The 13,073-nt window shown below is 37.3% G+C and overlaps 2 protein-coding genes across 3 annotated transcripts in view; both read right to left on the reverse strand.

Annotated features, from left to right (window-relative positions):
* Nucleotides 1-1,340: 1,340 nt before the first annotated feature.
* On the reverse strand, nucleotides 1,341-2,759 carry LOC110374402 (GATA zinc finger domain-containing protein 14). Its single transcript, XM_021332087.3, has one exon. The coding sequence runs from the start codon at nucleotides 2,588-2,590 to the stop codon at nucleotides 1,472-1,474; it is 1,119 nt and encodes a 372-aa protein (XP_021187762.3). The 5' UTR covers nucleotides 2,591-2,759; the 3' UTR covers nucleotides 1,341-1,471.
* Nucleotides 2,760-5,123: 2,364 nt separating this feature from the next.
* The window catches only part of LOC110374395 (CD151 antigen), a 139,968-nt gene continuing 132,018 nt past the window's right edge, over nucleotides 5,124-13,073 (reverse strand). For both annotated transcript variants that reach the window (XM_049841047.2, XM_049841046.2), the window contains 5 exons: nucleotides 12,774-12,986; nucleotides 10,528-10,719; nucleotides 9,894-10,067; nucleotides 7,093-7,242; nucleotides 5,124-6,634 (listed from right to left, as the gene is read on the reverse strand). In XM_049841047.2, the coding sequence (XP_049697004.1) occupies nucleotides 6,491-6,634; nucleotides 7,093-7,242; nucleotides 9,894-10,067; nucleotides 10,528-10,719; nucleotides 12,774-12,914 (801 nt within the window). In that variant the 5' untranslated portion in view covers nucleotides 12,915-12,986 and the 3' untranslated portion in view covers nucleotides 5,124-6,490. The remainder of the gene's footprint in view (nucleotides 6,635-7,092; nucleotides 7,243-9,893; nucleotides 10,068-10,527; nucleotides 10,720-12,773; nucleotides 12,987-13,073) is intronic.

Below are 13,073 nucleotides of genomic sequence, written 5' to 3' on the forward strand. Positions count from 1 at the left end.
TCATACACATCGTTCTCCTTAACGTTATACTCAGTGTTGTTCATTGCAATAGTACCGTTCAAAGGTCGGTTCTTCTCGTTTGGTACCTTCGACACAAATAGTTTCCGTTGCGGTTGATTTTGTCCCACGGTCGACGATGCAAGGTTAAGGTTGATGCCACTGGTTATCCGCGGCAGGTCACGATCAGCTGGTCGAGGCGCATTTGTGTACAACCGAGGCGGTGGTTGCGAAGTTCCAAACGCACTATGTTCCTGGAGATAAACCGGTCTACGATAAAACGCAGGCACTGACGAAGGTCGAACGTTTGTAACTTGTGACACGACTGGCTCTTGGCCGTGGATTTTTCCTACTGCTATAGTAGCGAATATGATGAGTAATGCACTCATGACAGGAATATTTCGCTAATATGGGATTTTTATAAAGATTTAATAAGTTGCTAAACTAGCAATAAACACTAAATAATGTCGTGTTTGTTGGGAAACAGCTGGAGACGTAATAAGCTGTTTGTTGTTCATTTGACTTCACGCTTTTTGCACTTAAGGCCAAGACATACTGTTAATTATGGTTTCGTGAATACTATAATGGGAAATCTTGACGTCACATAACCGGCTCACCTGCCTACTTTTGCACATTGAGGGGTTCTCTAAGTAGATTACGGGTGCATTAGTATTCCATATCAAGGTAGATGATGTGTCATTCTAATTCATTCTATTGTTATTGTTTCCTCAATACTATAATATCAATGGTATGAGGAAAAAATAAGACAAAGTAACAAAAACACATTTTATAGAAACAGCACATAACGTGGTATGTTTCACAGCATAATTATACCATTAATTTAATTAGGCAGAGGAACAAAGTAGATTTTTGACGTTTTGTTTTAAAGAATCTTTGTTTCTATGATTGTAATATAAATAGGGTACCGCACAAAAGGATACATAGTATATTGTGCCTACGTAATTAAATTAAATTAAATAAATATATAAAGCTACAATTTAATTGTTATGTTTGTGTATGCTCATATAACCAGTGCAATCTGTATTCTCCTTAACGATTAATGATAGATTGTGGATAGATTACATTTATAGACGAGACAAGTTATATATAGCGATTATCTTTATAAAAAGAACATAATTGTAGGTATCTATGTACTTTGAAGGTATGTAGCAAACAAAAACCAAATCTTTTTTTACACACACGTTTTAGTAGTAGGTATAACAACCTACATCACTTAAGTTGTAAAATATAACTGTAAAATACCTGTCTTTTAATTAGTGTAGTTAATTTTATATTGCTCAGTTCAAACAAAAGGTAGGTACACTCAGTACTGAAATAATTAAACAGGTCCATTCAAGATTTAATTATTACACATGGAATTGAAATAAACATATCTATAAAATTGAATTATTAATTTTAGAGTCATCGCGTTTTAATGACATCACTTGCCACTATAACCACACTATTTTTGGATTTACTCGTTTTGTATCCTTATGTCTAGCCCCAAATCTTCGTCAACATCTTCAGCTGGATTTGGTTTACTGTTATCTGTCTCTCTTTTAGGGGCATTGACTTCTACTTTGTCTCCGCCGTATACGTAGTCGTTTGGCCCAAGTGGCACGAAAAGAGGATAGTCGTCATCTTTGGGTTTTTTTGTGGTTTTTTCAACATTTGTATCAGTTTTATGGCCCTCGTCTTTCGGTTTCTGGTTGTTGTATCCGTTATTTGGTCCAGATGTAGGCTTTACATCCGGCTGGTAGTTCACGTGTTCTGTAGAATGGTCTTGATAAGATCCACCTTGATTTGGTTTCTCGGAAGTTTGTTGATTGTTGAATCCATTATTGTTCTGATTATTTCCATATTGGTGATTTCCATTCTGATAATTATTGCCATTCTGGTTGTTAGGGTTGCCGTTTTGATAGTTGGGATTGCCGTATTGGTTGTTAGAATAGTTAGGGTTACCGTTCTGGTTGGGATTTCCGTACTGATTGTTGGGCCTCCAGTTTTGGTTGTTGTTATTTCCGTAATGGCCATTTTGGTTGTTGGGATTCCCATACTGGTTGTTAGGTCTATTGTAAAGATTATTATTGGGGTTACCGTTACCATACTGGTTAGGGTTCCCATACTGGTTGTTCTGGTTTCCATATTGGTTGTTCTGGTTTCCGTAATGGCCATTAGGTTTTCCATACTGATTGTTAGGATTCCAGTTGTTGCCGTTCTGGTTATAATTGTTTGGGTTTTGATTACCTTGATTGTAGTTTCCTTGATGGTTGTGCTGAGGCCTGTTATAGTTGTTAATTGGAGGATCGTAGCCATTCTGGGTCTGACCACCGTAAGGAGGATCATCTTGTCCTTCTTGCACAACGACTACGATGGTCTCAGTGGGCTTCTCTGGTCTGCCAGGTCCGGGATGGTGATGATGATGATGTAGGAGTTGCGACACACCTCCCAAAATGGAGTCCGCAACGTGATGAGCTGCATCGTGCACCTTAATGTTTGTTTCTATTGCTCCACTTAGCAAGCCTTTTACTAAACCAGCTTTGCATTGATAACTCACTGCAGCTATAACAAACACTATGAAGTAGGACTTCATTTTTAATTACGATAATAAGATAAAAAAAAAAACTGAGAGAGATGCGCTCGTCCTTGTCGGACTAAGTGCGATGATCGTTTACGACGTGTGCACACTAAGGCGTCATCTTCACAATACGATTGCTATTCTCTTATAAACCTGTTTTGACTGACACGTTTATATGAAAAAATATTAAATTATTCAAAAACTGGACATCCCCCTCCAGCGTTTGTTTCCATTAGAGAACGATTTTGTGATAAGTAGGTGCGCACGGTTTTGTTTTAAGAATAGCTTGTTATTTTATTTTGATCGAGGGTAAAATTAAAAACTAAGCTTACTTTTAACTTTGTTATTATGTAGAGGTAGATATTCCATTTAGGTATGTAGTTGTGTCCACAGTCCACCGAAACATAACAGCAATTACTTACTTCCAAATATAACGTGGAATTATAATTGAATTAGCATTTAACTATATGATTATTCTGCTTTTGCTGTATCTTTACGAGCATCAAAATCGTAGTCGTAGTCATTATTGTTTTTATTAGTCATCTCAACCATCGGCTGGTGAGACATTGACGCGATACCTTGATAATAAATAGGTTTATTATTCGCAGGCTTATCCGTATTTAAACTCGTTCCACCGTGGACAGTCTGTTCACCTTGATTTTGTATTTGAGGTCGCGTGGTCGGCACAGCGTGAGGTTGAAACGGTCGAGAGTTCACTTGTGTTGGGCTTGGCACTGGCACATTGTTTTTTTTCTTATTTTTTATCCTGCTGTTAAATGGAAACATCGATGAAAAGTATTTGTTCATATTGTCTATAATCTTCTGAAATGAGTTCCCGAATCGATTAAATATGTTGAATCGTTTTGCTGGATTTGTGATGGGCGGTAAAGTTGGTTCTATAAATCTTCGGTGTTCTGGCAAATAAGTAATCCTGATTAGTTCTGGGGCGTTTGTGGACGTTTTCTCTATGATATCCAGCACATCGTCGATAGAACCGAGTTCTGGATTGATCAGTTTATCAGACAAAACACAAGATATAACGGCACATAACAAGAGCACGTGAGCCCACATAATTCAAGTATGGAAGCAATCTTCTGCAGGGAAATCAATATTATAACTGTTCTATCATTTTGATGCATTTCATTAAAGTTTAATTAATAAGCAATTTATTTATCTACGTAGCATAATGGAGCAGGCATTCTGCAATTAAGATAAGAGTTCGACTATTCCTATGAAATTAAGCAATGTTGGTAAATAAATGTTAAAACTGTTTGTGGGGATTTCCATGTTTAGATTTTTTTTTACTGCGAAAACCAGTGACGCTGGTACATTTATATAAATCTCTGATTTATTCTACACATCATTAATATTAAAATTAAGGTACGCGGAATATATTATGAATAATCTTATCGTGATATTGTTTGCATGGAGCTGAGACAGGTTTTTTCGTATGTATTAAATTATTTAAAAAACCTGTGGCTTACATTTGCATATACACAACCTAATTGATTTGAGAAGAATCAATTAATATTGTCGCTGACTGACGTTGGATTTCTATAACTTAACCGTTGATTTGAGATTGAATTTTAACATTAACTTCATATAAATTATGTCAACAATCTTTAAATTGGAAAAAAATGGATAGATGAGTTATAGAAATCCACAGTCATTAATGCTGGAGTTTAAATTACTATAGGCATAAAATAATACAACTGACTTTTTTATATTCGAACTGTATTAATTAACAAGAATTTTTAAAACGTGAAGACAAAGATAACAGACAACGTAAACTGTAATTGATAAAATCTCGTGTTTTATAAACGACAAATATCAACTTCTTGATATTATAATTTATAAAAATAATTAAAAAATAAACTGTGTCAAACCTAAGACATTATCAATTACAATAAACGGTTATAGTGATATTTATTAGAATATTAGAAAATATAATAACATGTGTGAAAGTTAGTAAATTAATTGGAAATATCTCAATAGAAAGCAACAGCAATTAAGTACCCGTACAAAAAAACTGACTTAATATAACATTTGGCTTAAGTTTCTAAAATTAACATAAACACCAACATGACTGGTTAAGTGGCCCTTTTGACAAGTTTCAATTGGCAACACTAGACGATACTTTCGCAATCGGAATTTCTTCTATGCCTTGTATATGTTTGCAGTATTAAATGTCCTGTTAAATAAAAGTTTTATTTACTCTGTTTAATAAATAGATCTTATTAAACGCCAGTTCATACGTACGTTCATAATCGATTTCGAGTAGGTACATATTGTGCTATATATATTTTTTAAATGTTCTCTAGTCTCACATAACTGTGGAATAAGTAAAAATTCGTTAAAAGTACATGTAACGTACAAAATACGATAACAGGCCATTTATAACTTTTCACCACCTTTCGAAGGATTATTCAGTGAAGTGTTGCCACTAAAAACGCAAATAGGCCACTATCATAAAATTTCGATTATCGATTAAAACTTTGGACATTTTATGTAACTCACCATTAAAATATGAACGAATAACTTAATTGTACTGTTGTTTAAATTACATTCAATACATTATTTTATATACAATCTTACAAATTAATAAGGCACATTTTTTATAAGTTTAATTGATTAAACACGGTTCTGTCATCTAAATATATTGTAATATTATATTATGCTCTTTATTCTGTAGGTATAGGTTTAATGGTTAGAAAAACTGTAGCACATTTAATTGAGGACACAAGTCACGTATTTTACTCTTGCTTGAGTTATTCCATGTAGTTTAACCTTTTGAACGCCAATGTCGGCTATAGCCGACATGAGCAAGCGTGCCCTGTGCGCCAACGACGGCTATACTCGACAAAAAACAGGTCGCAGAAAAATACAAAATAAACCTATTAAATCATTACTTTTATGTATTTTTTAGTAGATATTTAATTAAGATTTTCGGGCTTGGCGTACAGGGCATAGGAATACCGATATGGCGTGGCGGTGAAAAGGTTAACCTTTTCAGGACTAGGTTTTACTGCATTGTATCATAATTATAAAAAGGAATGACAACAATTACATCTGTATGCAACTCACAGGATCCAATCTGTTACCCATATGTTCGCAAACAGTTTATCTCGAGTAACAAAGGAATTTATAAAACAACTCGTAGTATGCAAGTACATACTTCCAAAGTGATGTGCTAAGAATGGCTAAAGTCGTCATCGTGATAATAATAATTAAATTGCTTGTTCTCAGAAATAACACTGTAGTAAGCAATTATACGTGAATGAGCAGAGGTTACAAATCATTAATGTGTATTAAGTAGTAATTTTTTTATAATTATACATTTACGAAGGTATGCGGCGCATTTGCAATGTGCAAAACGTCAGTGAGAATTTTAATTAAACCATTTCAGAACATTACATGTTTCAATATTTGGTAGACATTCAATTACACAATTACTAAATATAATTGCAATTCCACATGGCTTTTCAATTAAACAATAAGATTCCCTCCCCATTTGATGCGCTATCTACCCGCGATTCTATAACAAAATAGTGTAGCACCATCTTACATAATAATAGTCACTACCGAGCTTCCACTCGGACACTGATATAAATTCGTTCACAGTTTCTACGTCACTATAATTAGACACGAACATTATTTGTATAATAATCGATTAACATCCGATGAACACATGGTCTAAGTCTACTGGGAGACGGCACTTGCAGTTTATATGCTGAGGTTGTCGCTGATGGTGTGTATGGGACGCTTGTCCTGCGCGGGGTGCAGGGGACAGGGCGCGGGGCAGGGCGGCGCGGGGCGGGGGCGCTGGCGGCCACGTGCTCCGCGTGACGTCACCCCACCCCGTGCACTCTTGTCGAACACTTTCCGGTTGTTAGCGTTGGCCGGCGCGGCCCGCCGTCAGTCTATCACGTGCTTTATCTTCACGTACAGCACGCACGAGAACAGAAACCCGAAGATAGGAATGACCGCCATCCCCACACCCACCGCTGCTAAAATGATCAGGTGGTCTCGTATGTGGTTCGTGAACTGTCGTATGCAGCCCTGGAATTGTAAAAATATAGGTTTAGAATGCTAGTTTATTGACTTACATATAACTTATAAAGTGTCTTTAGCAATCTCAGGGGAGTTACACAAGAGAATTTAGTTCTTGTCCAGTAACTTGCTCAACGGTTAGGCTGACGACTATTGGAGGGATGGTCCCTGGCGCCGCAGCGGGCGGCCGGCGACTTGCAGCAGGAGTCGGGCACGGCTCGTGCTCGTGCACAAGGCAGCGGTACTCACATGGTAGTATATATTGGAGGGATGGTCCCTGGCGCCGCAGCGGGCGGCCGGCGACTTGCAGCAGGAGTCGGGCACGGCTCGTGCTCGTGCACAAGGCAGCGGTACTCACATGGTAGTATATATTGGAGGGATGGTCCCTGGCGCCGCAGCGGGCGGCCGGCGACTTGCAGCAGGAGTCGGGCACGGCTCGTGCTCGTGCACAAGGCAGCGGTACTCACATGGTAGTATATATTGGAGGGATGGTCCCTGGCGCCGCAGCGGGCGGCCGGCGACTTGCAGCAGGAGTCGGGCACGCGCAGGCGCGGGTCGTGCTCGTGCCACGGGCTGTGGCGCCAGTCTGAATAACGCTCCGCGCCGCAGCATTTGAACTGTGTGCAATACACAAATAAATCTTGTAGATAGGGTAACTTTTATTACCTTTCACTAATATTCGCACCGATTGTAGTAACGCGGTGTCCTGCGTGAGCGACGAACGCGACGCGACGCGACGCTGCGAACGCGACGAACGCGATCAACTCAAAGGAATTCCCTACATGCGGCCTATGTGACAGTCTGCGGCGAGACGCGACGTAACGCGTACTTGTTTTGAGGGCGACCAGACGCGACACCGCGAACTATTCAGAAGCGTTGATTGTTGTGGGACAAAAAAAACATAAATATTAAAGATATCGTTTATTAGTACAAACAAGTTGGAAGATTGTTGCTGTCTGTACTTTAAATATGAACTTTCAAGCAAAATTGTAACACAACTTCTCCATGATTTGAGAAGTAATGACCAAAATCACGTAGGACATCTGTCGCGTATAGCATCGCGTCGCATTACGTCGCGTCGTGTTGCGTCGCGTCGCGTCGCGTTCGTCGCTCACGCAGGACACCGCGTAACAGGCGGGTCATACGGACGTTGTTGAACAAACAATTGACTACTACGAGTTTGAACGACGATCTTGGAGCCGACAAAACCAAGTGAATGTGAAAGCGCTTAGAAGTCCGCTTCAGTTCACCTTACGTATTAGTAGGTTATAACGAATATTTAAATTAGGCTAACCAGACATTCAACAAAATCTTGGTCTTAAATCACATAAGAATGATGATATGATAAAGTATACTTAATAACAATACTGGGCGTCAATCCAACATTCATAAATCATCATTATTGCCACATAGAACCAAATGTGGGCAACATTATTTCTGAACGCTTGTTTAAAGTCACGTTATAGCTTAATTCGTAGACGTGTTACTGCGTACAAAGTTATAATTTATTATTATTTAAGGACATCATTAAAGTTAATAGCCCTTTGCATTCTCTGGTGCCCTTGGAAAAGAAAAGCAAGTGTAGTGTGTACCTTACACTTTACACAAATAGGTAATTTACTTTTATGACAGATCACGGACATTGGCACAGACCTAGATATCAATAATAAACTTTATTAAAAATATCATGTCTTTCATTTTGCACACAAGTATGTATTATATTTATTAAGTTAAAAAACATGTTCTTTATTTGAAATAGCTGAGCAGCAGGCGGGAAAATTTAATGGTAAGTGATTTTCCCGCCCAATATCAAACATAGTTTTCCCTACGACGCGATATTTATACTTAGGTTGATACAAACGATTTGATCATGATTTTTTTAGAGACATAAGTAATGGAGCTACTTACTGAACTTGAAAATAAGACATCGGAAATTAAACGAAGTGGTCAGTCATCATAGTTAATTTCGAATGTCAATCAATTTTCCTACAGTTCAATCAATTTCTACAGTCCACATCTAAATAATTATCATTGTGCCCTTATTCCTTTGTTCCCAATTCATGTGAACATACTTTTATTCCTTCTTATTTTTGATCTTCCATGCTTCTTCTCAGACGTTATCTCACAAATAAAATTTCGTTAGTCGTCCCCTTCCTTTATATCAGTGGTTCTTAACCGGTGGTCCGCGGACCACTGGTGGTCCCTGGAGGCATTCCAAGTGGTCCGCGAAGCTTAGCTTCGCGACGTTGCTATACGTTATCTAACTAAATTTTTATCGACTTATAATTGCGAGCGGGGGTTTTCGCATGGACGTATATCGGGTGTGTCGTACCTAGTCCCCCCATTAATGAAAATGTATGTTTGGGCTACATTTTACGTAATTTTGGTTTTGAATCTTAAAAAATAATTAAATTTTCGCGCTCGCTTCGCTCGCGTATTCAGAAACTGTATACCCTTATTTTTGCATTTCTCAACAAACAAAAAGTTAAGTACGTTTTGGCTAAATTTTATGTAATATTTGGTTGAAGTCCGAAAAAAATTTCGCGCTCGCTTCGCTCGCGTATTCAGAAACTATATTATGGCCCTTATTTTTGCATTTGTTAACAAACAAAAAGTTAAGTACGTTTGGACTAAATTTTACGTAATATTTGGTTTAAGTCCGATAAAATTTCGCGCTCGCTTCGCTCGCGTATTCAGAAACTATATTATGATCCTTATTTTTGCATTTGTCAACAAACAAAACGTTAAGTACGTTTGGGCTAAATTTTACGTAATTTTTGTTTTAAGTCCGATAAAAATTTCGCGCTCGCTTCGCTCGCGTATTCTGAAACTATATGCCCTTGTTTTTGCATTTGTCAACAAACAAAAAGTTAAGTACGTTTAGACTACATTTTACGTAATATTTGGTTTAAGTCCAGTAAAAATTTCGCGCTCGCTTCGCTCGCGCAATTGGAAACTACATACGCCAGTTTTTCTTTATTTACATTTACTTACCTACACAATTTACCGACATGCCTTTAGCTTTGAGTAGAACTGACCCAAAAATTCAGATTATTTTTTGATAAATAATAAAGAAATGAGTGCTAATTTAGGTAAACCGATGAGGTGGTCCCCGGCAAGACAAACTTTAGTTAAAGTGGCCCCTCATGTCAAAAAGGTTAAGAACCACTGCTTTATATCCATCTATGGACATTCTCAACATCCGAAAAACATATTAAATTAGTTCACCTATTTCCAGATCAATAGCTTTAAAGTCAATATTACCAACCTCAGTCTGCATACGATCCACAGCATCAGTGATCGTAGTGTCCAACGCATAGTTAGACAAGAACGTATTATTCAACTCGGCTCGCAGTTCATCTTCCACAGCCACCTCGTAATAGTACGCTAAACCGCCGGCGCCTATCTCCAGGATAAACGTTATCAGCAGGAAGTATGTGTACTGGAAATGGATAAATGTTTTATGTAGTAGCTGTTGGATAATAGATGACTGTGAATACAATGAGTCACAATGTTAAAACGTTAGATATTGAAATTGAATGGAACAAAAATGATGAACAGATATTATTTTTTATGTATAGCCACAAAATAAGTTGAATAAGACTTGGCTTCTAATCTTCTACGAAATTACTCTTAGTGGCCCAACTTTATTCTAGTTTTGAGGATATAACAGCTGCAGAGTGCAGAGATTTTACTAAAGGTGGCAAAGAGCTTTGCCGTTTTATCGACATCTGAAATAGTAATACTTACGCATAACAAGCTGGTTCTATTCTCAGTCTTCAGCCCGCAGCAGCCAAGGGCACATAGCGGCACCCCCATGGCTCCAGCAATGATGAGCAGCTACGCGATAGCAGGGTAGGTAGGTGTCGGCAAGAGTGACACATATCGATGTCGATACTTACGCATAACAAGCTGGTTCTATTCTCAGTCTTCAAGCCGCAGCAGCCGAGGGCACATAGCGGCACTCCCATAGCCCCAGCTATGATGAGCAGGTACGCGATAGCAGGGTAGGTCGGTGTCGGTAACAGTGACACATATCGATGTCGATACGTCACTGTCCACGCCCCTACGCCTAGCACGCCGGCGCCTGCGAACTGAGTCATCATATTGTTGGTTTATCTTGTGATATCTATCTAATGATTATGATATTCTTGGTATTTTTTGTTGTTGTCTGTACTCTAGTGTCTTTATCGCGTGGGTAGCAGGAACAATAATCTAGGAAGTCCGAGTGTAAATTTTTGGTACCGTGTTTGAAATTATCTTTTGTATGAGCTCCCCAGTGTATACCTAACTCCGATTGATCTTTTTAAACGTACAATGCGAAGTCTGTGCTCGACTTGCGATTTCAATTAATCGCTTATCAATCTACAATTTATATAATGAAGTAGGTGCATAGGTACTTCATTTTGTAGTGGTTAATCTTTATTTTTTTTAGTCCATCGTCTATGTCAACGTGCGATTGTGAGTAATAAATAAACGATAATAATATCAGTGATATCACCACTCATTGATAACTCAATTGTTAATGTCTACGTCTTAAATTTACTGTTTCTTTGAAGTATCTGAGTCACGGCAACTTGTTAATTTCAAGTTTATTGCTTAATGTTGCGAATTTTGTTTACTAAAAATATATGTAATTTATGAATATAAAATAATAAGAATTTTCAGTTACCTATTACTGAAGCTTAAGCCCAAAACTCTCATACCTACTAAGAGTTTTATGTAGGAATTTTAGGCCCTTAGGTACTCCATAGATAGTATGGTCAAGAATGTGATATTTCATAATAGATAATTAATGATTATGTATTTTTACATAACGATAAATAATGTTTGTAGATGTAATAAAACAGGGGTCAAGTACCTAGATTATAAATAAAACAACATTTAGAATGTTTAGAGTAGTAGGAGTGAGTGGGGACGCTAGATTAAATAATTGACATGCTGGTAGGAAATAGGTAAATAAAGACCAATGAACGAGGTTGGAAAACACCAACAGTTTTACATATTTTAATCAGAGAAATTATACATATTGGAGTATAAAATATGGATATGGAGAGAAAATATTTTATGAAGTTGTTACTTATAAAATATAAGGTAATTTTTCCCTGTTTCATTTACCTACTTTTAATGGGTGTACAATATGTTCGGAAAAAAATAAGGAAGTGTTTAGTGTATTTTCTATGTAGGCATAAAACAGCCTTAGTTAAATCCTATTAAGTTCTATACAAACATTTGGTGAGCTACTAACGGCCTTGTCATTAGACCATGAAAAGATTACGATGTATTTACTCTGTGACCTAAATTTTAATGTACTTTAATCTAATTGCCGTTTCCACCCGCATACACCCGCGTCCCGTGGGAACTACTGCCCGCTATAGGGACAAAATATGGTCTGTTATTGGGGAATAGTGTAATTTTCCAACAGTGAAAGAATTTATCAAATCGGTTCAGTAGTTTTGGACCCTTGGGGTTAAAATAACCAAAAAAGGGATTCCACTTGAATATATTTGTGTAGAGTACTCCGAAATAATAACCTTAGTGAGTAAGATTCTGGAGTCAACCAAAACGTAGTGTAGGAATGAATTGCTACAAATTACGAATAATACTTATTCATAAAACGTCCTATAAAGTTCAAATTACCCATGGCATACACTACTACGAAATGACAATAGAATTACCGAGCGTGGGGGCAAGATTACATGCACCATGACCATATGGTGAAACGAAAAGCATGCGTAACGATAATGGTGGTCATGGTGTAATGCTGTTTCATGCTTTACTTTCTTAGCAAGTACCTTGACTTAGTTACAAGATAAATTAGCACTTAAAAGTTATTTACTTTTTTTTATTAAAACTAATATTTTAAAGCTGAAGTTGTTTGTTTGAACCAATAATGTCATGAACTACCAATTAATCAGATTTGGAAAATTTTGTCTTTATATGCATATATATATAATATAATAGGCTAAGAATCGAGTAAGGTAATACTTTATATTCGGGTAAGGTGGTACAACTAATGAAAACCAGTTTAAAAACCCGGCTAAATCATAACTATCGCAGTATAAGTGGCATTCTATATTCTAGTCTCTTATTAGACTCTTCCCTTACATTCTATCAGCTTTATTGAAGCTATGACATAAATACTTACCAAGAACACGACATTGAAGATATGTAAGACGCACTTCAAGAAGTTGACGCTGCAGCAGTCAGCATCTCTGGATTTGCGCGGCTTCACTTTTTTCTTTTTGGCCAACAGTGCACTGGCATCCTTTTTCTTCTCTTCGGCCATTGTCAGTGAGCTTGAGACACAAACTTCTTACTTTTCAACTGATCTTTCTTATTTTCATGTTCGTCTTCAATTCTGAAAATATATAAAAAAAACTTATTTTATTACAGTGATCGTAAAATAATTTATTTCTAGAAAATAACTCTGATATACTTACAGATT

The sequence above is a fragment of the Helicoverpa armigera genome, chromosome 10 (assembly GCF_030705265.1).
Source record: "Helicoverpa armigera isolate CAAS_96S chromosome 10, ASM3070526v1, whole genome shotgun sequence".
Classification (NCBI taxonomy): domain Eukaryota; kingdom Metazoa; phylum Arthropoda; class Insecta; order Lepidoptera; family Noctuidae; genus Helicoverpa; species Helicoverpa armigera.

Bases quoted from the DNA above. Each gene is read 5' to 3' on its own strand.
- LOC110374402 (XM_021332087.3), bottom strand. From the start codon at position 2,590: ATGAAGTCCTACTTCATAGTGTTTGTTATAGCTGCAGTGAGTTATCAA.